The following is a 27,992-nucleotide window of genomic DNA, read 5'->3' as shown; positions in this document are numbered from 1 at the left end:
ATATGGCGGCACAATACAAAATCAAGATAACAAAGGATTGAAATCGCTGAAATATAATATGATAGTATTATGGAACATGTTTTCATTTGGTTTTCTCGTCCCATTTGGTATGGTAAAATAATTATATAACTGTATCTTCCTTAAATATTTTAAACACGATTAGGTAATGTTAGATATTACGTACTTATTACGGTATCTCATCTTACCCACCAGTAACATATATAGTGTTGTGTCAATTTAAGGAACGAAACAACATGGCGTATCAAGATCAGAGAAACGTGTTGGTATTACCACTTGTTGGAGGTAAGAAAATATAGATTATCTTCGACTAAAGGTGTCTTCAATACCAGCAAAACCATCATGAATAGCGGATAATTGCATAGCAGTACAAGCTTCACATAACTTCTATTTACACAGATGTTTAGCGAGCTTTTATATTAAATCCACTCAAAAATTTATTTCTTCGTAAACCACTTATGTATTATAGCCGCCATTGTGAATATTTTGAAGATATATCATTCGTTAAAAATGTTCTTAGAAGGTTATATATTTTGAACAATTTACTAGAAATATATAAAATTCTCTTGACTATAATGCTTACTACAGTATCTTATAATAACTAACTATTTATAATACCAGAGGCAGCAGAGATCAGTCATTGGAAGACTGTGAGGCAGAACACAATTGATTTGGCTCAAGCATATTTACAACGTTTAAATCGTCTCCATAAATCTCTTGAGTTACCGGACATTGAAGCAATGAGAAGATCCTGCCACTATTCCTGCGTTAAAACTGCTTCACATTCTTCATATTGCCCGTCGCGAGTACGTGTCATAATTTAGTATCTGTGGGGTAAGATGGGACATCTTAAATACCTAAATTCCATGTTTCCTAATTTTGTTTTTAACAACTATCAGTTTCTTTAGAGCTGTGTAGATGCTGTAATTTGTTTCCGTGATTATTCTGGTTTACTACCAAACGGAACGGGAAAAATGTTCTATCTTGTCCCACCCCAATATATATACGTTTGTACCAGTTCGATTTCAATTGCTTTCATGCAGCAGATTCATCACACAACAACTCCGCGGTGTGGTTGGCTGAATCTGAGGGATTGTGGGAATCTAGAACGTTACCATAACAACCGTGAAGCTCACTTGCTCAATTTGAAAAGGATTCGTGAATTCCAAAAATACCCAATAAGGCCACAATTAACTCCTTTACACGGTGTTCGAATTACGACAGAACCCGTTAACGGCAAATCAGAGTTTCCATTAAAGCAAGAAGACAAAAATCGTGACAACAACCATTTCCACACTAAAGATACATCGTGTTCATTGAAGAATAGTCGTGTCAAACAGTTTTCCGACAAAAAAATTCCTCAACCTGTACTTTATCATGTACATTGGATGCGCGGCCATAACATAGCTACAGCATTGCCAAAGTACACAGCGACATTTAGGTAGGCAAGTATATAGTTTATATATTTAACAGGTATAAAACATAGATGCGCATGTTTTAAAACAGAAACTGTTCAAGAAGCGGGAAACCAATCGTGAAGAATATTATTGCGCAGAATGCGAAACTAAGATCTTCTTTATTTCGACGCATAAATGAAAACGAGGTAAGTAAGTCGAACTTATCTATCCATAACACCAGCTGCAATCTTAAGAAGAATATGGGAACGTCACAAGTCATTCTGCGACAGAAACAAAAGCACTTACGTTCTGACACGGTAATCGAAACTGTTTTTAAACCCCCGTCTTCTTCCGCGACGAACCAGCCACTGAAACATCGCCGCATAGTGGTCATCTTACCTGTTCCAGTGCACGAGTAAACATTACTGCTTGAGTAAACAGTACTGCTCTCTATGCTTACGTACCACAAATATGTAATGTATTTATTTCAATGAAGAAATTATAAACTTTATTCTCGCGTGGCAGGAAAACCAAAATTATTCCATCTGGTGTAAGTTGGGACACCGCTTTAAAAATTCTCTCTCTCTCTCTCTATGATCTGTAACTTGTGTGTAATCTAACACAATTGCCTGGCTGTGCCTATTTTTTGAAACGTTAACTGTATAGGATTGTTGTGCTTATTGCATTTATCCCATGTTGACCCTTGACGATTTTTCTCGTATCGGCAACATGTTTTATTTTTTTACAAAACCTAAACTAACTTTATCAGACAAAACCAAAGTGTACAAAATTTTTCAGTCTATTTTATTATACTGTATAATACTTTTGAATTGATAGTTCGAACTCATAACCTGCGAAGTTTCAGCAGTTTTAATATCATTCAGCAAGTATTTAAAAGGCGCATTTTATCATCATGCTTTTTTTTCAGCCATTGAATAAATTGTGCATTCGTTCAACAATCAATTTAAAACTTAGCAACAGTAATCGTCCTTGTAACATCCTTTATTGCACCGTGAGAATACTATCGAATAATACTCCAAGATTTGTTTTCGTCTATCATCAAATGGCCCCGAAAAATATTTAAAATAAATGTTTCAACTTTGCTTTCAGCATCATTTGTCTCCACTCTACTACTCTTACAACCGTTTGACTTTTACTGATGCAGTAAGTCTGTGTTCTTGGATAAACTGTTAGTGTAATTGTATGTAATATTTTAAAACAAGCACAATGACGAGTTCTTGTAATATTTTTGGGAGGTTGGCTTGTGCAGCAGACAATTTAAACAATCTATAAAAAAACCACTGGATTAAAGTAACCACCGTATCTTTCTCAAGGTCACATAACGCCCATAAAGGTAGCAACAATGAGCCTATTATCGATCAACACGCTGCAATGCAAGTAAACACAACTGTTAGTCAGTAGGTGAACTAACTATATTTGAAATGAGAAAGTTGACACATGTTATGTGTTTGCGTACCAACTTAGGACACACCTGTTTTTGTCATCCAACCAAATTACGTGGTAAGGCTCTCTATATATATACTCGGCACCCACGTTTGTTTTTACTACAGGAGAGGGGTATCCCACGTTGATAAGTTGTATATTTTGGAGAGTGAGACGGGAAACCTTTAGCATGTAATATCAAAATATCTAGATAATGTTTTAAACAATTAACGATGGGCTATGATCGTAAGTTTACGGTTTTATAATTCTTTGAATGATTCTTTATTAGTACCAAATGAGAACGAGAAAATAGAATGAAGATATGTCCCACCTTCCCCCACCCTACCACATTTTTTCTATAGGTTTTACGTCCTAAAAGTAGACAGCTAAAATGAAACTATCACTTGGATTCATAGTAATGCTTTTGCTCAACATGGGATTTTCAACTCCAAGCAACTACGGAGTGATTTTCGGCTTGGTAAAATAGAATTAAACGTTTTAATTTGTAGCGCTAAATTAAGTTGAACATATTACACGCAGGACGACGGGGAGCTTTGCGTCGAAGGCGATCAATGTTCCTCTTACTGTTGCATGGATTTTAATGGTTTTAACAGATGTGCCCCATTGAGCATAGAGGGAGCAGTTTGTGAGAACGATGTAAATATATTTTTTCAGTAATTTATGTGTTTAACAAAATGCTGCAAGTATTTATTCTGGCGCCACGAGAAGACAATGACAGTCGTTATAACGCCAGTGCTGTGTGTTACACGCCTCATGCACGCTTACATTTGTGGGTGAATAATTTTTAGTGTTTTTATATGCAGCTTAAAACGTTAAAACCCATAAAAATGCCATTGGGTTGGAGCAACTGTCTTTAAATGTCTTGCCCACGCATCCCCACACTCTGCTAGCAGCGTTGAGCCTCAAACCCATACCCTTTAACCTGGTCGAGGTGCCTTATATAGCACACTATAATTAACAATTAATTCATTTACAGGGTCTTTGGGACGTGTACGATCACTGTCCGTGTGAAAGTGGGTTAAGTTGCGTAAACTCCGGCTCCACAAAGATCTGCTCTGATCCAAATGATTCCTAACGAAAACATCAGATTGCTAAATAAATATCATGAATAGTAAAAAGCAAATAGATTTATTGTATTGCTACCACCCACCGGTTACTTTACCTAAGCATATTGCATAGCGAATAAATACTAACGAGCTGAAGGTCGTTTTGTTTAGTTTGCGCACGATTTGTTAGGACAAACCCTGGTATTACAATGTGAAAAGGACATTTATGATACTTTATACTGTTTATAGTGTCATATTATACAAAAGGTTCTGCAGGAAACTTCACTTTAAATGTGTTTCGGTGTTACGTTCGGATACGTATATATAGCAGTGTTACTCCGGCGCCGTAGCTCAGTTGGTTAGCGCTCCTCGAGGTATAATAGGTTCAAGGCTCGTCGTTGCTACCATTATGGGCGTAGGTGTTTTGGGGGAAGACAATTAATGGCAATTGCTCCAACCCAATGGTCACTGATGGGTTGTCTAAGTTATCAACCACACATAAAAAATGAAAAAGTACAAAAAAATCACCCACGAAGTAATATACTTGGTATCTCGTAAACTAGTACGAGGTGTATGAAACAGAAACCCCGTATTATAACGACTGTCCTTTTCCGGCCACTGTACGCGAGGGTAAAGTAATAAGTTCATTCAATTATTCATACGTTCGGGTCGTAATAATGCTATGACCATCGGATGGCATCTCTGGTCAGTCACAATCACAAGGAATGTGCAACACGTTGAATAGATTGGTTAAACGCATTTATTATAACCATCGCACAACTGCGAAATTATGGCGTGATTTTTATTTTATTTATTTTTAACCGAACATGGTTAGTCATGTATACCTGTTTGTATTATGAAATAATAAATAAATAACTTATGAAAATAATAAATAATAAAAAAATAATAAATAAAAAAAATAAAGCCTAATTTGCGTATAGCGTCGCCTAATTTAAATTACAACGTGCGTAAGAAATACTTCAAGGAAAACTTGAGTAAAAGTATTACCTACCACCCCTAAAGTTTTAAATCAATACAATTCAATAAAGTGTGACAAAAAATAAATTACACAATCTCTCACATAGCGATGTCATTGTCAGCATCAATCTCTCATGTATGCACAGAAATAAAAAAGAATAGAACGCGCATCTTCAATGTCGGTAAAAGAGAGAGATGATACACTCTCTCTTTTTGCGGGTCGTTCCCGTTTACCATTGTAGTCAATGGAATGGAGGGCGTTTTAGGTAGTTTTTCTTCGTATTTAGACTTGATTTAAAGTTATAGGGTAAAACAACTATTTTCCAATATATATATATATATATATATTTCTAACAAACCGTTTGTTTGAAGGTTTATAATTAAAATGATTAAATAATTAAATTTCCTAAAAAGTGGTAAACTGTAAGCGTTAACCTACCAAATAACTAAACTGGCCTAATAAACTTGAATAGTTGGTGTAGTTTTTGAAATAAACAGCTGAAACCTTCAAAAACTACTATGCGCCTATCTTTTACAATGGATACCAAGCGAAATGGGGACGGAGTTGGCGGTCACGTAAATAGAAAAAAGAATATATCACGGTTTTGGAAAGTTGCGCGTTCCACTCATTTATTTCTATGCATGTATGTATATCTGATTTAAACCAGAGCCATAGAAAAACCGAGTAGTCCAACCCATTGTTACGTAAAACACAAATTGAACGGCAATTTGGGTCCAAAATAACACAGTAGGTATGGGGAAAATGTATGTTTTTCGGTAAAATACAAAAAAACTTGGGCCTAAAAACAAATTTAAAAGTTAAAAAATGTAAAAAACATGTGTCATTTGTTTTCTGTGTCAAAAAAAGTCAAAAATTAGAATTAGAAGCGGTTGATTTGCGACATTTTGGTCATTTAATGCGGCTAAATTTCTATATTTTTTCTAAAAAATGTTTGGTAGGGTAAATAGAAGCTGTTTTGCACCTTCCCACGAAAGGAAAACACAAACCTAACAAGTTCGTTTAAACCCATTGCCAAAGTCGCCACTTTTGCTCTATTTTGGACAAACAAAGACGGCAGTTGGACTACTCGGTGTTTATACGACTCTGATTTAAACAGGGGTAGTTGGGTACGTAAGTGGTCATATGGATCCGTTTACTTTCCGTCAAACAGTGTATATTGTTGAGCATACAAGTGTTCATATTGATCCTTTTAAACTCATTTTATACCTTGTTATTATTTATCGCAGTTAAAACTTTTTTTTTTTTAATATATTAATAATAATAAAAACTTCTAACGTTACTTAACTACTGCGTATAGGGTTAATAAAAATTAAAATGGTTAATCAAGTTATGCCAGTTATAATACGTGCTTAATCGTAGGAGCTTAACTCTCTTGTTTTAGAACATTAGTAAATTTCATTTAACATATCAAGATATAAACGTTAAGCGCTGTGGTAAATCCAGACAGATCGTGTTTTGACTAAGCGATAGAAACTAAATGTCTACGCTTGAAGGAGTGGCTACTTTTTTCTCACTTTCTCTCTCGCGAATATGCGGTGCGTCTTTCTGTCGCTATTGGTTAACCGTTAACGTATGTATACTGCTGGAGGATGTACGGGCGTATGTGTTCCTGGCAAGACACTTAACGAAAATTGCTTCAACCCAGTGATCACTAATGAGTTGTCCAAATTATTAGCCATATAAAAAAATAATTACCGACAAAGTAACATACATGGTGACTCGTAAGCCGGCACGAACTGTATACAACAGAACATACGTGTTATAACGAATGACGTTTTCTGGCTACGCGAAAATAGAGCAAGTTACCTACATAGGCAAATGTCTGTACAAAAGACATTTCTGTATATATTTCGCAGTATCGCAATTGTCAACTGTACAGTGGCTCGAATAAAAATGGCGATGTAAGCATAAACAATAGACAGGTTATTTGCTTAACTTGTGATTTCTATGGACTTTACAAGGAGCGAACCTTCTATATTATGGGGTAGATATAGTTATAAAACCAAACCATCAGATGCAGCTTTGAAGTCACAACGGCCATAAGCACACAGAAGATCAGTTTTGCAAAGTATTTTAAAATAAATAAATAAATTGAACGAAGAGAGAATGAATAGTTTTCATTTTCGACACAGTTATGTTAAATACTTTTTTAAATTAACCCAACGACTGTATGTAACACCTAAACTTTAGTTAAGAAACAACAGTTTTATATATAAGATAGTTTTAAACGATATATATTATAGTAGCATTTGGAAAGATGGGACACCTTTAGCTCATGATATCTGAATATCCTGATCGTGTTTTTAAACAATTAACAACGGTATATGGGAGGCGTGGGAATACGGTTTTAAAATTCTTTAAATGTTCTTTGTTTACTATCAAATGGGACAAGTAAATAAAATGAAAAGGTGTCCCATCTTCTCCCAACCTTCTATATGGATATAGCTTATATTTGCTTGTGGCCATTATGACGTCACTGACGTCCACACTGCATCTAGTGGTTTGGATTTTGGTCATACCCTTTACCCTATTATAGAGGGTATCCTGGACTAAACGTTATGCTCCTAAAGAACCGAATGCTTTTTTCCACCTCAATGTCCATTTCTTTTAATTTAATTCTTTCGTGCGAGCGTAGTCGACCGTTGTAGTAAAATGGGTAATTAATATCATGCTAAATAGTTTCATACGTGCTTACTCATTCTCTTGCTGTTGTTATTGAGGACGTAAGTGGTCACACGGATCCTTTTCAGTCCAACAGTTTTTCTTGTTGTTGTTGTTTTTTTGCTCGACTTTGAGATAAGAAATATATTGATTTGATTTCAATCAAGAGAATTCATCAGAATAATAAAAATAGTTTCGTATTTTGAAACTTTAATAGTACCTTAAAAAGATCACATTTGAGCATATCTATCAATACACAAACTTTGATTTTTTGTTGCTAACCCCCTTTATAATAAGTGCGAAAAAATGTTGGGTCAAAAAGAACAAGAACAGTTGTTCGACGAAAATAAATTTGTATTAACGTGCTCAACAACAATTGTTCACCGAAAATTGGGCTTTATGATCACTTACGTGCTCAAATACCGGTAATAATTGCCTTCGCAGTGCTGTTACACATGATAGTCATAAACGAGAGAACATAGGAAAAAGGCAATTCCTTAAGTACATGAGTTTAGTTTTTTTCTCTCGTAGATCACATGAGCGAAAATGAATACAGGTTTTGGTTTGTATAACATTTGCTGTTTTATTAAACGGCTAAAATATAATTGTTTTATTCTATTTGGTATAGTCCAAATTTTGAAGTTACCATTTAATGTAGAGTTGTGCAATACCAATTAATAATATGTGGAGTTCACTGATTCAAAAATTTGCAAGGAAGAAAGTAATTGAAGATTCTCAAGCAGAATCGTCTGATTTACAAAGATGTTTGTCAACTTTTGACTTGGTTGCTGTGGGTATGTACAATAAACGGATTGATTACTAGCACCCTGTATTCTAATATTAAAAGGCTGGTATTTATCATGTAACTTACTTTATTTTCAAGTGGTTGGAAAACAACAGTCCATATTTTGTACACCACATGCCAGCTTAGAGTTACCCCTATGTAAATTTGTAGGTGATTGTTTTTTTTTGTAAGGCTGACAATTTAGACAATCCATTATTGAACACAGCAATTGCCGTTAAGTGTCTTGCACAACAGCACACAAGAACACATGCGCAATGGGCCTACAACAGTAGCATAGATGAGAACTCCGTAATCTCTGGGTGTGAGTTAGAGATATATGGTCTAACCAATTGCTATGGTGCTGACTTAGCACATAATCATTGTAAAGCATACTGATACTATTACTACATCTGTGCTGTTATGATATTGAGTGCTAGTAAGAGTTCTATAAATGGCTAACTGCTAAACCCCAACCACAAGTCCAATCTCTTCACTGGTACCTTGCATAGCTGCCAAACTAAAAGAACTTGCGCTTCTTATATGTTTTCATTCATCAGGTGTTGGCAGTACCCTTGGAGCTGGAGTTTATGTTCTTACAGGCTCAGTTGCCAAGACTGACGCTGGTCCAGCTATGATTCTTTCATTTACAATTGCTGCCTTTGCATCTATGTTAGCTGGTAACTATACCAATCAGTGTTTAAAAATATTGCTCTTAAAATGTTGTATGGACCGTATTCGCTCAGTTGATTAATTTTGTATACATATTTAAATTATATGTTTCACAGGTTTATGTTATTCTGAGTTTGGGGCAAGAGTTCCCAAAGCGGGTTCGGCATATATTTACAGCTATGTTACTGTGGGTGAACTTGGGGGTTTTATTATCGGATGGAATCTTGTTCTTGAATATATAATTGGTACGTCTTTGTTTTCATTATCATGTCAATGGTAAATATGATGAATACTATATATGGTCGTTTGGCAAGGGTTATTAACGCCAATGCGGGTGTCCTAAGGTGCTCTATATGCGGTGATTTCATGCTTGTTTTATATTCAGCTTATTGGTTAGGCCACCAACTATGTAACTTACTAATGGTAGGTAATTGTTTATTTGTCATTTTTTTGTTTGGTTGACAATTTAGATAACCCATTGGTTACAATTGCAAAGAAGCGAAAAATAACTTTTCATTAAGATACATCTGTCTACAATGGTAGCAACATAGAACTTTAAACTGGTAATTTCTAGTTAGCTGATAAGCGCTCCAATGTCCAACCGCTGCTCTACTAGACGTTACCACATGTTTTGTAATTCTACCCTACTTTATATTATTAAGGTGTATCAAGTGTTGCAAGAGCTTGGAGTTCTAATCTTGATTCATTGACTGGTGGAGCCATAGCTAATGCAAGTCGTGCTGCCATGCCAATGAATATACAAGGTTTTGCAACATATCCTGATTTTCTAGCAGTTGGCCTCATTGTTCTTGTTACAAGTACGTTTATGACATTTATTTATAAATGTTTTTGAATAACTCTTTGTACTAATTTACCAAATGTTTTTGTTTTTGTAGTATTGCTCTCAACTGGAATGGGGGTGTCCAGTAAGTTAATGACCGTGTTAACCGCCATCAATATTCTTGTTCTTATCTTCTGTGCAGTTGCTGGTTTCATTAAAGGTGAGCCAATTATCAAGACTTGAAACTTTTATTCTTGGGTGGCCAGAAAACAGTGGTTATACCACGGCGGGTGTTCTGTTTCATACGCTTCGTGCAAGCTTACAATTACAAGTTACTATGTATGTTTCTTTTTGGATGATTGTTTTTGTTTTTTTTGTATGGCTGATAATTTGGAGACTTTGGATAACCCATTAGTATTTACTGAGCAATTGCCATTGCATGTTTTGCCCAATGACGCATATACCCACAATGGCAGCAACAAGCCTTAAACAGTAACCTAAAAGCAGGCATGCAACGACTTTGCCATGGTGCCGGACAATTTGACTTGCTGCAACACAGTTTATTCTACATGTTCATTATAGCTGTGTATTTGTTATAAAACTGATGTTTTAAGCCGATGTTAAGAACTGGCAAGTATCAGCTGCCCCAGGTCGAGGCAACGGGGGTTTTATGCCATATGGGTTTTCCAAGATGATGGAGGGAGCCGCTAGTTGCTTCTATGCGTTTGTGGGTTTTGACACAATTGCTTGTGTTGGTGAGTAACAATATGCTATTATTGGATAACCATTCGTGTATTTACCATTTCAATATACTGCCTAATTGACTAATGTGTCACCAAAATAAGCTTATTTGTTCATCAAGTATTGTGGCTTGTTGGATGATTTGTGAGAAACAAACAAGGATGTAAGGTCTGAATGTTGAGTGATTTGTGAGAAACAAACAAGGATGTAAACATTCTGAATGTTGAGTGAATTGTAACAGTAAATTAAATAACAAAAATATTTCTTATTGGTCATGCTGATCAGATTTTATTTGTACTACTTTAAAGTTCATGTAAATTTCTATAAAATGTCATTTGTTGCAGCAGTTAATATCATCTAATATATCTTTTCTGATGTCACTGTTTAACACGCATTCAGGTGAAGAAGCTAAAAATCCATCAAAATCAATCCCACGCTCAATCATCATAACACTTCTTGTTTGTTTGTTGGCATACGTAACAGTATCCGCTTCACTAACATTAATGCAACCTTATTACTTATTGGATGTGAACGCGCCTCTGCCAATTGCATTTATTCATGTTGGATTTGGTTGGGCTTCTAAACCAGTTGCTGTGGGTTCAATGTGTGCCTTAATGGCAAGGTATCACGTACTTGTCATATTCATTTGTTTCACGCAATTCAGTTTAATTTCTGCTGGTAATGTAATCTTTGTTTAAGACTGCATGGAATATCATTAATAATGCTTTGTCATTGATCAATATGAATGTGCATGTTTCCATTCAATTTCAGGAAGCGATCTTTGTTATTTCAGTTGAATCAAGAATTTCAATCATGTATGACAACACGACATGACCTGGTACATTATGAAGTTTTATTTATTGTTTAAATGTTTTTTTTTCTTTCCTCAAGTTAGTTTAGTTTTTGTTGTGAAATATTTTTTTTGAGTCATTTACTTAAGAGCTTTCAAAATTGGCCTCAAGCTAATCCAAAGCTGACAGTTCTTGATTTTCAACAAATTAAACGAAGTCCTTACTTTATCAAATTGCCACCAGTAAATCAAGTTTCAAATCAACCTGTGTTAAATTAAACAAACAAGCTGTGTCATATATCTGATATTATGCAATATTTCAACCTCAAATTAAATACAGTTATAAATACAAACACACTGTGTATAATTACCAATATTGATTAAGCAAATACTGTGTTATAATTTTTTAAGGAGGTGTAAACTTTAAATTTATTTTATTGTGCAATATTTAGTATCGTTCATAAGTTTATGTTTTTATCTTAATTATTCTGATTTTTGTCATAATTGTTTGATTAGTAGAGTGTGTATATACTACATGTATTGTCTTTTATTGGTTACTAATTGTTTAATATAACGCAGTGTTTTGGGAGCAGCAGTTGGAATGCCTCGCATAGTATTTTCAATGGCACGAGACGGTCTTATCTTTAAGTTTCTTGGTAGGGTAATGGATTCCAACGGAACTCCAGTTATTGCAACGATTGTATCCGGATTTTTTTCAGGTTGGAATGTGAATTTGATATCATGTTTTTCACCACACTTTACCCATATGTAAACTATCAACTGTTTTAATTTTGAAACCTGTTGTTTAGCATTTATGGCTTTAATCTTTGATTTGTCTGACTTGGTTAAAATGATGTCTATTGGAACATTAATGGCATACACCCTTGTTGCGTGTTCCGTTCTTCTACTTCGCTTCAGACCCGATAAAGTTGATGAAAGTTGTGAAGATTCAATCAACCATTGTAAGTTGGCTTATGTTGATGAACATTGTATGTGACCCAGCAATGTGGTAAAAACACAATCACCCACAATATTTCATACATGGTAACTCGTAAGCTTATAAACCCTACGTTATAAACCCTACTTTCTATTGTGTTTTTGGCTTTTTTGTTTTTTATTTTTCGATGAATGCAACATGAATAGGGCATCGAGGTGATGAAGTGGAAAATAAATTTCCGAGAGAGTATAAATAAATTTACAATATGCATGGTATTTTTTTATACATAACTTATGTATATGTTGATAGCTGCATCTGATGAAGTTTTACTTCTTCCATCTGCATATGATTTCAAGCAGTTGTGGAAACCAGTGTCATGTTACCCAACCAACACATCAAGTAATATTGTGCTGTGTTCAACTTTAATATCAGGTAAGTTTTACTTATTTTAGTATTTCTATTACATGCACATAAGTTGAAACATAAATTTGTTTAAAAAGATCAAAATCTAAATACCCCATTTTTTTTATAAAATTCAATGATTATTGTGGATTGTGGTTATTGTTCTGCTTACAATTATTAAACCTTGCCTGGAGTATCCTGGTGTACAAATTGTTATATGTTTATTTTAAAGAAGATGTTATATAAAACGTTTAGGCAATCATAATATAATAAAAATAATAATAATCGTTTGGCAACCTGATATTCAAAACTGCATTTTCCATGAGTGTTTGTAAACATAAAAAACTAAACTTAAAAGTTGCGACACTATTATAGTGCCAAATTACAGTAAGTTCTGTGTTTGGTTTGGGTTCATTTACTTGAATAAATTAACGTAATTTACTTTATCCTTCTATGACCGGCAAACGACAGTCTTTATAAAACGGATGTTTTGTTTCATACACCTCTGGCTTAAGAGTTACCTTGTATGTTACTTTGTGGGTGATTGTTTTTTCTGTAAGGCTGACAATTTAGACAATCCATTAGGACCGCTGGACCAAATTTTCAAACTATGTTTTATACTTCTATCACAGTTGCAACCATGGTACTTCTAAGTGTACTGCTTATCTTGGGTGGGGGGAATTTATCCAAATGGTGGGGAATCTTACTTATTGTTGTGATGGTCGTTATCATACTGACGCTGGCTGTTATTATCGCAAGGCAACCACAGAGCCGGAAAGTTCTTTTATTCAAAGTGAGTTGTCTTTCTTTTCCTAATTAAATGAATGAATGAATGTTGTTTCACCTCGTGCCTGCTTATAAGTTACCTCATGAGTAAATTTGTCTCTGTGTGTGATTTTTTTTTGAATAGCTAACAATTTTGACAGCCTATTGTTGGCCACCGTCTCAGAGCAATTGTTGTTAAGTGTCATACCTCCTACGAGCCTTTAACCTAAACAAACTATTCCCATATATATTTCAGACACCACTGGTACCTTGCATTCCACTTTGCAGTATATTTTTTAACATTTATCTCATGTTGAAGCTACCTGGAGCTACTTGGATTCGATTTGGTGTTTGGATGGTTGTTGGTAAATATTAATTAATTGTAGGGGCCCTTTTTGAGCACCTCGCAAATGTTCTGTTTAAACCTAACCAATAAGGCAAACATTGTAGTTAAACAATTTAAGATTGTTTCCATTTTAATTGTTCCCATTCCCATACGTCAAAATCAGTGATGGTTAATAAAAAGTAAAATTTATTGTGTCAGAAAATCAGCCTCCTTACAATTATAATATTATTTGTTGCGAAGATAGCAAAATACTAAATGACCTATTTAAACTATAGTTTACAAGATACTGTTATTGCAATCAGTCAACCTCTATAATACATAGCTTTGTCTTGGGCACAGTGGTTAGTGCCCCTGCTATCGACTCAAAGGTTGTCCTTGGGTAAAACACTTAGCTACAATTGCCCCAACCCAGTGGTTACTAATGTTAATTGGTAGTCCAAATTGTCAGCCATACAGAAAAAACAATCACCCGCAAAGCTACATATGTGGTAACACGTAAGTGGGCACAAGGCATATAAAACAGAACCCCCGGGTATAACGACTGTCGTTTCCTGGCAAGGAAGGATAAAAGTTGCATTCTTGCACAGGAGCGGTGATGTATTTTGGTTATGGGATCTTCCACAGCACTACACAACAACAACCTATGGTAGATGAAACTGCATGGCCACAAACACAGAAGTCTGAATAACTTGTTCATCCATTACTAGCCGTCTTTTCGCTTTTGCCAACTCTTTTGTTCTTCATTATCGTGACTGAAGAGCCGAAATAAATTTCATTCATTCATATTTAATGCTATGAAGACATTTGCAATGTTCATATCTCGCTTTCATGCCAATATGCAGAAATTATAATTTCTATTTTTACAGTGTTACATTATGTTCATATATTACACACGAAAGCATATAAGATTTAAAATTGAAAGTGCAATAAATTGTTTTTGATGTAATCACACTCTTTCGTTTTCAAGTTTATATTAAACGGTATTGTTTTTTCCAATAAATTTTTAAAAACTTTGCAAAAATAATTATTTTTAATTTTGCTCTTTAATGACTTCATATTATAATGCATATTTGTTGTTATTGTAAATTTCATGTTCTTGTTAAAACATTTGAAAATGTTTAAACCAGCCTATTTGTTATAAATACTCTAAATTTGTTCATTCATTAAAATGTTATAAGCACACCAATGATATTTTAAGTTTATTATAAGAATACCGTATATGTTGCAAATAAAAAAAGATGTTAAACCGTATAAACAACACTCAAAACATTTTGCATGATGTCAGTTATTACACCTCCACATCATCGTATGGCCGGTTTTTCAAACCCTGTGTCCGTGTAAAACGTTATATTGTGGGGGGTTCTCTTTTCGCGTCCGATTTAGTAGTGGACAAAGAAATGTATCGGTAACCACGCGACTATAAGAGCGTTGTTAAAGAAATGTGGGATTTAGATGCCTATGATATCCCATCTTGCCCCATAGTACTACAGGCGTGTATAGCGAAAATCTAACTCTTGGTTGTGTGATTCTTCCTCTGTATAAAGCAGTTGTGTGAAAGCTTTTAATGTGTAACCTAAAATCAAAAACAAACTGTCGTCGTGGCTTAGTGGTTATAGAGCGATCTCATTGAGCCCAATTTAAACATACCGGCAACGATGCTCGTCGCTGCTAACGTGTGTGTGGCTATGGGCAGTACACTTAGCAGTCAATGCTAGAGACTAATGATTTGTTCAAATTCTTGGGTGGCAATAAAAAATCTACGTCCCACAAAGTTACGTGTGTGTACATTAATTGTCATTGCCACATCAAGCAAGGATAAAAAGTGAAAAGTACTCATTTTATTATGTAGAGTGATAAATTTAAAACAGAATCTCATTAGAGAGGATATACTAGGGTAAAAATATGTTAATTCAACCCTTACTACACATGTCTGCAGTACGAAAATAAAATCTCATTTAATACGAATGTTATTTCAGTGAATTTAATAAACGTCCAAAAAATTAAACAAACTGCATATATTACGAAAACATACGTTACGTTAAAGAGACAAATTGTCGTGCATAATTTGTTTTAATTACACGTCGTATGAAATTGTTTTTCGGTTGGTAATGTTCCTGATACAGTCGCAATCGTATTTGAATCACAGTATGTTTCCTTTCGTTTTACATTTTGTCTCGTGTTGTGTGACTTCGACCCAACTAAACGGAGCTTTCGAAACAGGTTTATAGGAAATATTGACTTTTTATTTATTGTTAACGGAAGTTCGCGAACATCGGAGTCGAAGGTCGAACCTTCAATTGTTGACCTTGACTGAAGACGTGACTCTTGCCATCGAACCCACTGTCTGTTGTGGTGATTTTTTGTGCACCGCCTTAAAAACAAATTATTTACGCTTAACCATAATATTGACGTGGAACATGCCCTACCGCTGTGGACAGATGTGTCATTGGGCAAGACACGACAATTGTTTTAACCCAATTGTTACTAATGTTTTTTCTAAATTGTCAGCCATGCAGAAAAAACAATCAACAACAAAGTTAAATACGTGGTAACTCGTAGGCTGGCACGAGTTGTATGAAACAGAACATCCATGTTTTAACGACTGTCGTTTCCCGACCACGCTAGGAGAAAAAAAGCAAACAAAGCCATAAATATTGTAACATTACTTCCAAATGGCGAACATTGCTATCAGCAGCACAAGAAGAAGAAAAATGCCAACAGCAGCAAAGCCCACAACTTTAGCTTGCGATCCTTTGTTTTGACTCTTATTGCTAAAGTCAATATAAGTTTCCTCGCATCTTGTTCCAATGAAACCCCTGGAACATCTGAAATATAGTAATCTGTTTGAAACTTGTAAAAGGGGTATACAACAAGAAGTATACAACAAAGAAAGAAATCAGTTAAAACATAGGAAACTTAAAGACGTGCAAAGCCTGTTTGAATAAACAAATTTAATCAATCGTGGCCAGAAAACAAACGGCTATCAGCTGGCCTTCTTTGAGGTTACTTTAAGTAAATCAAAAAGGTAATAAATGAGTAGTATACTATCTATTTAGGCGAGATTGTAATAAATATTTACGCGAGGCTAAACATTGGTAACGCTTAGTAATTGCATATGCTACAGAACCATATTAATCTTATCTTTGTTTAGACCCTTTGAACTAAATCCCCTACTGTTTATTGATATATATATAAAGCTCTCCCAAAACCATTCATTAACCTTAAGTGATTGATTAAACACGATGGTCTTATAAACCATAGTTTATAAAATCGCCCAGTTAATGAGTAATTAATTGCTATAAAGCTTGCAAGCCAAGTAAATGTCAGTACATTGTTACCCGACTGTCCCGCTCCTTTAAAAAAACGTTCTTTTAATGTTTTGGAATTTCCTGAGTAAGATATTGAATCCACACACAACGATTGGCACAACTGAATAAGTTTTTAATCGACGACAAAGTTAACTTGTTTATCTTTTAACTTTTATACTCAAATCAACACACGATGCCGGTGTCGTAATGTGTTCGTTCGGATTGATATATTTGCACCGGGCGCTATTGCGCATGCGCAGTAGGTCGGTACAAATGCAATGACCACCGGGTCCAAATTTATTACGATCCTTCGTTGAAAATGTCCCCGACACTACGTTTACACGTTAAAACTTTAGATATTAATTTAAAGTCAGCAGAACTGAGTTGGTCAAGTCAAAGAGCATTTACAATGGGTAAAGTAGGGTGGGAGAAGATGGAAGGTTTGTCAGACGAGACTTTTTTTAATTTTTTTTACGGACCCTATTAAATAATAATCAAAAAAACAATGTTACAGAAATATTCGACAGTATTATCACTACTTTATAAGACGCGCGTCAAAGCTGATTACTGTTTTTAAATATTAAAAAAACATGTAAATAGAAATTAACAGTTCTTTTTAAACAGGTAAAAATAAGCGAAACAGTAGAAAGTTAATTTTGAAAGCTCGCTAAATCATTGTAAAACCGATGAAATTTTGTATTTTGCGACTGTACTCGATTAAACTACTTTTAAAGATTCATAACAAAAACTTAAACATTTTGTACAGTTTGGTTTTGTCTCATAAAACTAGTTTAATTTCTGTGAAAAAAAAACTCAAAAAAACGCCATGTTTTTTAAATTTTAAAATATTGGGCAATATGAGGTTACGTGTCCTATCTTCTCTCACTGTTATACCATGTTATTTGTAGCCAAGAAAAAGTAAGTACATTTTACTTATAATTTACGAATATATCACATCACCGGTGTCGTTACATACTTGTTTCGATCGTTGAATTTGGACCTGGCGCTATTGCGCTTTGTTTAAAGCGCCCTACATACGCGACTACACAGATGTTGTTCAATCTCGCCAACGCGAATATACGCCATTTTCTCTTTACGTCTGGCACGCTGGCCATGTTGTATTGGTTTAGTCGTGAAATGCTATATTTTTGTTATAATGTTACCCTTTTAAGATAAGAAAAGTTATAGGGTCATGTTGAAATTATTGCGGGAGTAAATTTTAATCTCACAACTTTTAAAATACCGCTTTCTTTCTTACCTATCTAACGTCAATTTTAATCAGTTGCTAGTTACGCGATATTAAAACTTAAGAACCACAATATCATACATGAATCCATATTGGAATTTGGCTTCAGTCAACAAATGTTAGTTTAAATTCGATAAAGATATGTTGAATGAAATCTTATAAAAATATAAATGACCTACTCGCAAAATATTGTGTCGTTTCCTCTTACAATACAGGAGCCATGTACACAACCTTTCTGTCGGCAAAGTTCCACTAAGTATGCAGCAATTGTTTCATTAGCCTCCATGTGAATACAAGTTTGTAGTATTATGAAACTTTAACTACAATCCATACCTGATAAAATATGATAAATTTAGTAACCATACATACGAGAAAAACAATGGCTTTTGATCAAAACGTAACAGCTAGTACAATTATTTACATATTTCTAAATCATCATTTAAATATCATGCGTGTAATCCGAAAAGATTAACACCGAAAACTGCTACTAAATTCAGAAAATACAATATAGTGCGGTGGGGGGAGATGGGACACCTTCATATCTTATTTGCTCATCCCAATCGGTAGTAAACAAACAACACTGAAAGATTATAAAACTGTATCCTCACGACTTCCATAGGCCGCTGTTAATTGTTTAAAACACGATCAGGATACTTGTACATTGCGTGCTAAAGGTGTCCCATTTCCCCCCAACCTACTATAATTAAATTTGTCGCGGTATTTAAAATCTTTCATCATAGAGAAGTCTTATAGCTTCCCGAACCGTGTTTCAGTCCCTTCTTTTATCAAAGTTAGCAGAGATTACAATAATATAATAATTAATATCTGTGGGGACAACCACAAAAAAGCCAATCGTTAAAAATAATAAATATGAATAAAAATATGCACAAAGTTTCGTTAAAAGTATTGCCGTAAATCCAACATACTGTAATCTCAAATTGAGTTGCGACAAATACTTGTTTACCCAAACTTTACATTAGATTAAATTTCTGATTTAAACTAAATGTACCTGCAATCTCAACTGCTCGTCGTTTAAACTTTGTTACACCCAAGGTATTTTCTCGTTTGAATAAGACATGTAATGAGTTGCATTTATTCCAAAAAAAGAAATGTAAAATCGTGTTTCGGCATAGGATTAAGGTTCCCTTGTTTGCTACTTCGTGATAGCCTGCGGCAACCAAGTCTATAATCGAATTAATTTGTTTATACCACGACTTAAATAGTTGCTATCAAGTTGTTAGTGTGAAATCCTAAAAAGATATAATAAATTAAACAATTTATCTCTCTTCTGCCTTTCAGTGAACGTGTTTGTGTATATTTATATTAAAGTTATGTATGTATATATTTGTGGTAGAGTAGAGCCAGGTGGAACGCAAGGCCAGATGAATCACTCTTCTCTTATTTTAAATCTTATTTTACTGGCCCTCGTTTAATGATACCGTAAAACCAACAAATCACGTGTCAATGGTGATTACTGTTGTTAAGTATTTTTTTATTTATTCCAGCTTCCTGGCTTCTCAGACTTAAGCCACGTAAGAATATGTCCTTCTCTTACTGGTACTAATCGTTGTTACATTTCTATCAGTTACTGAAAAAATCGTGATAAAAAAGGTAGTCAAATTGAATATCTGGTAAATCATATTACAACTGCCCAACGTTACTATACTGCGAGTTCATCACAAGAATCGTAGTTTAATAAAGTCTTTTAAAATATTTTTTTTATATATCAAATTATAGTTGCAATTAACATAATAATGTCGTTTTTAAATTATATGTATCGTATAGCACAGGAAAAGCTTATTTGGGGGATCTAAAGGTAAATGTAAAGTTTAATAACAAATGTTTTCTTGCTTAAACAAAAGCGGTATGTCTCAAATGTACCCTAACTAATTAATTGCATTCGATGCAGTAAATAAATTTCAGAACGCCATGGGTCTTATATGAACCATAGCGGACAAAATCACCTAATTAACGAGTAAATTGTTACAAAGCAAACCAGGATAAGTTTCACACATCAGTAATGTATTTTTTGGATTTGGTAACGTCTCAGGGCAGTAGAAATAAAACATAGTTATGAACTATAAACACCATGCTATAAACTTTGAGTACCGCGGTCAAGCCTCGAACCGAAGCTTAAACAACCGCATTTCAAGACGCTAAAATACAAATCAGAACAGCCGTTATCGCGTCATTGAACGTTGGGAGAATGAGATAGATAATCCGCCTAACGTTTAATACAGCGGCATCATAATATTACAACACGAACGGGGAAGCATTAAAACTACTTTTCCTATACCAACTCCCCCTTTAGTACTAAGCGATTTATGAAAGCAACTCATGGTCACTATTAAAAACATTAATTTTGGTTGTAGATCATGTGATTAGTATTAACGTTCAATGTAAATTTTAAGTTCAACAAACAGTCCCAAAGGCGTACCATGCGTATTGATACATCTTCTTTAATAATCATTTTGTAATGGTACGTGCCCATGCATTGGAGCTAGGCTCTCTTGTTTCAATAATTTGATTTGCACAATCATTTTCATAAAGATAAATAAAATATTATGTTTTAATATGTTTTGGCATGTTATGTTAGACTCTCATGCATTTATTTCTAATCTTTTAAAGTTCATAGAAATATTTTCTATGGACAGTGCTTTTTTGCGGAACATTTTTATTTGGAAACACTTTTCTGCATTTAATTTAGATTTTTGTCAAAATTAAATCTTAGTGTTTCAGCAGAATTCTGTTGTTTGTTTGGTGGTTGGAGGTGAGTGTTGATCCACCGTCACGATATTATTCACGGAATTCATTAAAAATCATAAATTGTCATCTTTACAAACTCAATGTTTCATCCAAACCGACCAAGTGAGGATGACAGACCAAGGAGCTCAAGGAGATATAGAACTTCTCGTTCTAGAGACTTAGGTAGGTTACGTTACGTAGGGGACGTACGGTATGGGTATAAACTGCCTTAACATGGGATAGTTACTTCGCAAATAAATCCTATCCGCAATTATTGATTTTTTTAATATCGTGACCCACAGTATTAAACTTGAATTCATTTTTTGTTTAAAATAATAAACTATTTACTTCATTTTATTACCTTTATGGTTTTTTTTACTTTCATTTCTATTGGTATTAGCACCAATTAAAAAGAAAAACAAACAAATAAAACATCAAATTGTAACTGGGCGCTCTTATAATTACAAGTGTTAAATTATTGGGCTTAAAGTAGGAAACATTGCAAAAAATTCTTACAATATACAATTATAATATTCTTCAGTGCTGGTGAAGAATCCTCCCCCGTCTCATTTGCTAACCACTAACCCTTAACTTCCAACCCATATAACCACTAACCATCAACCCCAAACCACCAACCTCTAACACTTTCCACTATTTTGCTATGTACCGGAGGATTCTTCACTAGTGCCTATTCTTCTGCTACGTAATGCATTACTGACCCACCGCCTGCAGAATATGGCAGTTTCTCACATAATCTCGTGCGTGCAAGACATTTTGGGGGTGCGCGTGTCCTATCATTAAAAAACGGCATGCAAAGTACATATATTTCAAAATCACAGTAGGAATTCCTACTTAATTTGATACAGAATTTATTTATTGTTCAATTAATTGGTGTGCATACCCAAAATGTAAACAAAATTGCCTGTGCACCTGCCATACTTCGCATACTGTGCAGGTTGGTTGTTTCATGTGCAAATTGTACTGAAGTCATCTCTCTTTATGATAAACATATTTTTTTAATGGAGAACCCACATAAGAAATTCGTCCAAAGTTTGGTAGATATTGTGGAAACTCATATGTCAAATCATGGCTATTATTATTAAAGTAATAAAGTTATAAAAATTATGTGAGACCTCTTAAATATAAATAATTAAATTAGCTTAAAATATTGTTTAATAACAAAACATTTAAAGTTAAGGCATTTAATCAGTATTATATCGTATTGTTAAGCTTAATATTTTTGGGCTCTGTTCGTATACTTATTTTTTGTTAAACAGTTGTTGATTTGTTTATTTTCCACACATCTCAATTCTTACAGCTAAAATTAAATCAATATAACAAATTAAATTATATATATATTATATATATATATGTTTTTTTTTAATCCAAACCTTGATTGCTTTAATCAAATCGGGTAGTTTAAGAATGTAGTCTTATATTTTAAATTAAAAAAAGCTTTCAATTCATTATTTTAAACAGAAACTGATCATATAAATTCTATTTATTTACCACCAAGGCATTTTTTGTTACAAGCATCCACAACTTTTGATTTGTTTTAATTCCTACTATTGTAAGATAGAGATATTAAATGGGCATACCAAGAAAAATAAAAATTTAAATATATACAGAGATGCCCAAATGTAATCTAAAAGTATCACTAAATGTTTAAAAAACAAAACGATTTTTAAAAAAATTCATAAAAAACCCCCTAGAGTAAAACAAAATTGTCTGTGCGAAATGGTAAAATACATATAATAACTCTTTTTAAACAAAAGTTAGGTCAATTTGAAGGAAAGCAAAAAATGGAAACGTTCGTGCTGGTAATTTGACTCCTGTTAATGGCAATATGGAATGAAAAGAATGGACGCATGTGGCGTACTTAAATATTTGTTTTTATTCTTAGATTATGAAGTGAATAGTAACGGTAACAACAGTGTGGCGATGGACAACGATGCGAAAGGAAGCGTAAGAGATGCAATGAAGACACCGCAAAGAAACACAACTTCAGGTTAAAGCTACATTTAAATATATAGTCACTGTTTATCCTTTCTCTTTGGTCAATAATTACCTACTTGCATTTAAGTGTATTTGTAGTGTTATTCAGCCAACATTATAGAGATAGCCTTAGTTTCGTAAATGATTCTGTTCCTAATTTAATCCAACATGATTTATATTTGAAAACATTGGATCCTTGGATTTTAAAAACTATGCCCATCTCTTTTTCTTTTTGTATTAATTGGTAAACCAGTTTAAAGTCCAAATATGTTTCCAGATTAGTTTAAAATATTACATACTCTCATCAAAACAATTTGTAAAAGTTGGTTTTGTAAGAATTTTCCAAACTACCTTTTCCTTTGTACCTTTTAAAGTTGGTAAATTTTACTGACAAATTTATTTAAGTGTAGGAGTAATGCAGAATAGACAAATTATCAGTTATTGAAGAAAAACATAAACTATAATCATAAAACATTGAATCTTAAAATGTTTAAAAATAACGATTTAAATCACTTTTTTTCGACATTTACCATCATAAAGTATTGATACAATTATACAAATATATGAAAGTTATGTGTATGCCTGACAAATGTGCAGTGGTGCACAGTAATATTATAGTCTAATCATATAAATTTATTTACAGCTAATAGAAGTCCTTTGCCACGCCGTAAATCAACCTTAATTGAAACCATGACAGCAAATTTTGAAAGAAAAAATACCGGTGAAATTATGTTTGAATGGTTATAGCCTTTAAGTATTTGTGTCATTGTCTTTTGTTATAATCACCATTTAAAGTTTTAAACTAAAAATACATTTTTGTGAATTTAAATTTGGTTCTTCAGCCAGCTGTACTAGGATTTAAAAGCAAACTTTTGTTCTGCTTCAGTGGGGTTAAATTGCTAGGTGTTATACTTATGTGTGTTTTTCATATAAAGTTGCTAAGCTGGTGTTACCATAAAACTGTTTGAACCTTCTTTCCAATGGTTTCGTATAATTTTTCAACAAACAGTTTAAGTATTTCATTTATGTTATATTGGTTTCCGTGATTTGTTGTTTTGGTTAATGGTTGCTTTAGTATGTGCAATGAGAATTTTACATAGGATTATATAATCTATGGTATATGTGAGTTTACTGGGTTGTGGCAAATTCCCATGATCTCTCTTTACTGTTATAATAGAAATTGCTGCTTTTTACCAAAGCTTTTATATTGTTTTCAGTTGCCACCTATTTGTGCATTACTATATAAATCATATAAATGATTCGTCGCGTCTTAAGTAGACTTATGGCCTACCTTGTGATTTATAGAGTTTAAAAAATGTTTTCCCAGAAATTGTTGTGACTTCAGCCCCTGTGAAAGTTCGATCCAATCAAAATGGAGACGTGAAGCAAAGTGAGCCACCTGTTCAAACAGAACAAACTGATACATCTACTTCTCCACAAGAGAAAAAATCAGGTCCAAGTGCAAGACGGGGAAAACAGCAAAGAGAAAAAAGAATGTTACGTCAAAAACGAAGAAGTACCGGTGTTGTTTCTTTAAAGGATATTCAAAATGAAGCAGATAACTCGGGTGATGTGGAAAAGCAAAAGGTAAATATTTTTACTTTTTCTTGGCTTGAATTGTTGGTTCAATATGATAAAAGTAAAAATCAACTAAAATGCACCTTTTGAAGCTGCCCTAACCACAATAATTGTAACTTTAAAAGGTGTCTAGGTTTTAAACAGACATTATCCCATTATGGGAATACTTCACTATTCATATATGTAACCTTAACCACAACAGTGAACACAAGGTTGTTTTTTTAGTTTAAGAAGCTCACAGACATAGGCACCAAATTTGCGGAAGCAAGATACTCTGGAATTTTCTGCACTGCATTAAATATTAAATAATGGAAACATATTGTCACATATATATCCCTGTGCATTTTTAGTGCCTATGCTTACAGGTAGCCTTAGCTGTAACTGTAAGCTTTTAAGTTTTAAATCTTGATATAAAAAAGTCGTATGTTTTAGTTAAGATGCTGATTTTTAGGTGAATGCTGATGAAACAGAAACGGTTAAAAACACACAAAGCAATGAGTTTTCCCCTCCAAGTGATTCAACAGTGTCAAGGTCGGTTTCATTGTGAACAAAATATTTTAAGCTATAATTTTATTTTTTTAAATATATTTGGAGTTGGAGACTTTTGTTTAACGCTTGTATTATTATTTAATATGCATACACTTTGGTTGCTTTTGCAATTTTTATTTTACAACTTCAGGCATATGGCATCAGCAAATCTGCCCTCGGTCGAAAATATTTTAAGTCTACAGAAACATTTGATTTTAACTTCTCTGTTCTTAGTGTCATGTTACAAATAAAGTAGTAATTTATGTTTGTTGTTCTGTTTAGGTTCAATTTGAATGTATCTGACTTACAGCTACATGGTAGTGGTGTTGATACAAAGAATGAACATGGCTGTTCCAGGTGTCAAAGTGAAAATGAAGCCAGCAAAGCAATTGGCTCCAAGGTTGATTAATAATTTCTATTGCCAAACCTATTTATTAATAATCTGCTTACGAGTTACCACAGAATGTAACTTTGTGAGTAACTGTTTTTGCGTCTTTTTATGTGTAGCCCACAAACCCTGAACCTGTAAGCTAGAGGCAGCCAGGACCACTGTGGCCATGCTGGACACTAAAATAACAGAAACTTAATATTTTACAGATGTTTAACCTTATTCCATTTTTAATTTAACTGATTTTCTTATATCTATTCTATAACTGACAGTTTGGGGAAATATATTCAGGGGGTTAAACAGGTCACCGTTAACCTCACATACAGAACGTTAGCTCTAACGAATATGTTTTGTTGCAATCTCCAAATTTAGTTTAAATTACCAAATAAGAATTGGGCAGTTTACTAGTAGAACGGTTCGACTGTTACTTTGAAAGGCTTTGCTGCATATTTAGCTTCAAGCTTTCATCAATTCTGGCTTGGCATGATAATGTCTATAAATTATTTAAAACTTGCTGTGTTGAATATTGAATGTATAGAAAGACCGGTTACATTAGGTTCATTAAGTCTTGCAGGTCATTTAAGTCCTATAGTAATTTTTATGTATCTAGTAGTCTGCAGTATATTTTGCCTTATCTATTAGTTATTAAAACGAAAACATTTCAGAATTCTGAGATTAAAACTTTGCAACGAAAACTGGAAGATGCAGAGTTTACAATCGCTAAGCTTCGCAAAGAGTTGAAAACAATGGATAATGTGAGTTAATATGCTGTATTCTATCAGAATAAATGTTGATTTTAAGTAAAAAAGTGTTTGTAATACCATGAGTAGCAATGCAAGTGATACAAAGTTATTGGCTTCTTGAGTAATGTATTCACATTTCAATTAAAGCACATGAAATACTGGGACCCAAAAAAAAGTAAGAACACCACTTATGCTAATAGAAGAATAAATAAATTTAATTTATAGAAATGAATAATTTGCAGGAGATGCATCAGTTGGAAAATGAAAACCAACAATTAAAAAAGGATAACAAGATGCTAGATGATGAGAACAAGACCATGTTAAGATTAATTCGCCGTCCATGAGAACACAAGTAGTTTACATCTGCTATCTTGTGCAATAAAACTTAGACGCTACAACTAAAATTACAGTAAACCCAATCATCCATGTTTTATTGTTTAACAGCCCAACATTTTAGTTTCATCATTATTAAATAATCTCATTTTATTACACATAAGTTTCCTGTTGTATTCGTGCACTATTTTGCCAATTATTTTTACATTCTAACAGCTGTATATTTTATTATTGTTTTTACAATAGCCGTTGCACTTGTGCTGCCAGTAGTCATGCTTCGCTGCCAAACTGTTTATGGCTGCATTATATGGGCATGACAATTTTGTAATTTTTTTAAATTTACATGTATTGTTTGTTTTTTAATTACAAATTGTTTATTAATGTAAACAGGGCATGCATGACAATGGTATTTTTTTTATTGGCACTTTTTATTCTAAACAGGTGGTAACAGTAAACGTAAGTATTTTTATTACCTTATTATAAAAGTATTTCCGCCCATACATTGTTAATACATTTGAAATTTGACAAACGTTTTATACGCATGTTCAGAAAGTTAAGCAATATCTACAATCTTAATTAAACTTTGCAAAGTTGGAAATGTTTAATATTTTCCCTGTATACCTTTTACAAAAATTAATGGCGTTTTGTTGGTGACGGAAACCATCAAAAATGGCCGAAAGTTTTATACAGTTTAAACCTGAATCAGCCAGGTCTTTTGTACTTGACCAGCAAACAAATCTTGGTTTATGCATTTAGGTTTCTATGCTAATATTGATATTAGGTTATTAGTAGGGATGTGCCGAGCCGAGCCCGAACTCAAAAGCTCGTGCCCGAGCGTCTCCTTTTTTGACGCTCGGCGCTCGGCTGAAATCTGGGCCGAGCGCCGAGCCTCATATGCTATTGCTATAATGTTGCACGCGAGAGCGAAAAATACTGAAAATGAAAAAAAGTGAAGCTACTAAGAGAAGATAACGAGAACAGTCAGCGTAGCTTCCTTTTTAATTATTTTTCGTTCGTTGTGAATTTGCTCTTTCGCAAGTAACGAATCGCAACGTTAGTGAAATTGCCCGTATGGAATTACAGCCGGTGTCAAATTACACGAGCGCGCAATGTTCCTGTATCTGATTTTAAATAAAAAACTAATAACTCTTAAACTTTTTTATAATGAAATAAATAAACTGCTGCAACCATGGGGGCTGTTTTGTTGTAATGACAGACCCATTTCCGCAAACACGCACCCAGACAGTAAGTGCTAAAACAGGCGTTGCATTCAATATTACTTTCTTTCGCTGGGAATTGGAACATGTTTCATTTAATTGTTACGTCA

General features: G+C 33.8%; 5 protein-coding genes across 5 annotated transcripts; 4 read left to right on the top strand and 1 right to left on the bottom strand.

Annotated features, from left to right (window-relative positions):
* Positions 1–212: 212 nt before the first annotated feature.
* Positions 213–4,002, top strand: LOC108951006. The gene is made up of 8 exons (XM_018817335.2): positions 213–303; positions 640–824; positions 1,062–1,459; positions 1,525–1,621; positions 2,526–2,579; positions 2,750–3,336; positions 3,399–3,515; positions 3,856–4,002. The coding sequence occupies exons 1-6, from the start codon at positions 255–257 to the stop codon at positions 2,756–2,758; spliced, it is 792 nt and encodes a 263-aa protein (XP_018672880.2). The 5' UTR covers positions 213–254; the 3' UTR covers positions 2,759–3,336; positions 3,399–3,515; positions 3,856–4,002.
* Positions 3,250–3,954, top strand: LOC100184348 (colipase-like). Its single transcript, XM_002129828.3, has 3 exons — positions 3,250–3,336; positions 3,399–3,515; positions 3,856–3,954. Exons 1-3 carry the CDS (start codon positions 3,250–3,252, stop codon positions 3,952–3,954), a joined length of 303 nt encoding a protein of 100 aa, XP_002129864.1.
* A 4,207-nt stretch (positions 4,003–8,209) lies between the features above and the next one.
* On the top strand, positions 8,210–15,030 carry LOC100187499 (high affinity cationic amino acid transporter 1). The gene is made up of 13 exons (XM_002124675.4): positions 8,210–8,380; positions 8,928–9,047; positions 9,156–9,284; positions 9,702–9,857; positions 9,936–10,040; positions 10,435–10,575; positions 10,961–11,183; positions 11,931–12,070; positions 12,161–12,313; positions 12,598–12,720; positions 13,323–13,483; positions 13,712–13,820; positions 14,389–15,030. Exons 1-13 carry the CDS (start codon positions 8,269–8,271, stop codon positions 14,487–14,489), a joined length of 1,773 nt encoding a protein of 590 aa, XP_002124711.1. The 5' UTR covers positions 8,210–8,268; the 3' UTR covers positions 14,490–15,030.
* An 841-nt stretch (positions 15,031–15,871) lies between these two features.
* On the bottom strand, positions 15,872–20,959 carry LOC108951066. The gene is made up of 4 exons (XM_018817786.2): positions 19,365–20,959; positions 18,535–18,688; positions 16,468–16,626; positions 15,872–16,172 (listed from the first exon to the last, which is right to left on the bottom strand). The coding sequence occupies exons 2-4, from the start codon at positions 18,639–18,641 to the stop codon at positions 15,872–15,874; spliced, it is 567 nt and encodes a 188-aa protein (XP_018673331.1). The 5' UTR covers positions 18,642–18,688; positions 19,365–20,959.
* Positions 20,960–21,065: 106 nt separating this feature from the next.
* On the top strand, positions 21,066–27,195 carry LOC100181983 (PRKC apoptosis WT1 regulator protein-like). Its single transcript, XM_002130035.5, has 8 exons — positions 21,066–21,283; positions 23,004–23,108; positions 23,739–23,816; positions 24,423–24,682; positions 25,125–25,204; positions 25,484–25,601; positions 26,255–26,344; positions 26,575–27,195. The coding sequence occupies exons 1-8, from the start codon at positions 21,202–21,204 to the stop codon at positions 26,674–26,676; spliced, it is 915 nt and encodes a 304-aa protein (XP_002130071.1). The 5' UTR covers positions 21,066–21,201; the 3' UTR covers positions 26,677–27,195.
* The last annotated feature ends 797 nt before the right edge of the window (positions 27,196–27,992 follow it).

The sequence above is a fragment of the Ciona intestinalis genome, chromosome 2, assembly GCF_000224145.3.
Source record: "Ciona intestinalis chromosome 2, KH, whole genome shotgun sequence".
Classification (NCBI taxonomy): Eukaryota; Metazoa; Chordata; class Ascidiacea; order Phlebobranchia; family Cionidae; genus Ciona; species Ciona intestinalis.
The sequence above is the reverse complement of the archived record's forward strand: the minus strand, read 5'-3'. Positions and strand labels throughout refer to the sequence as shown.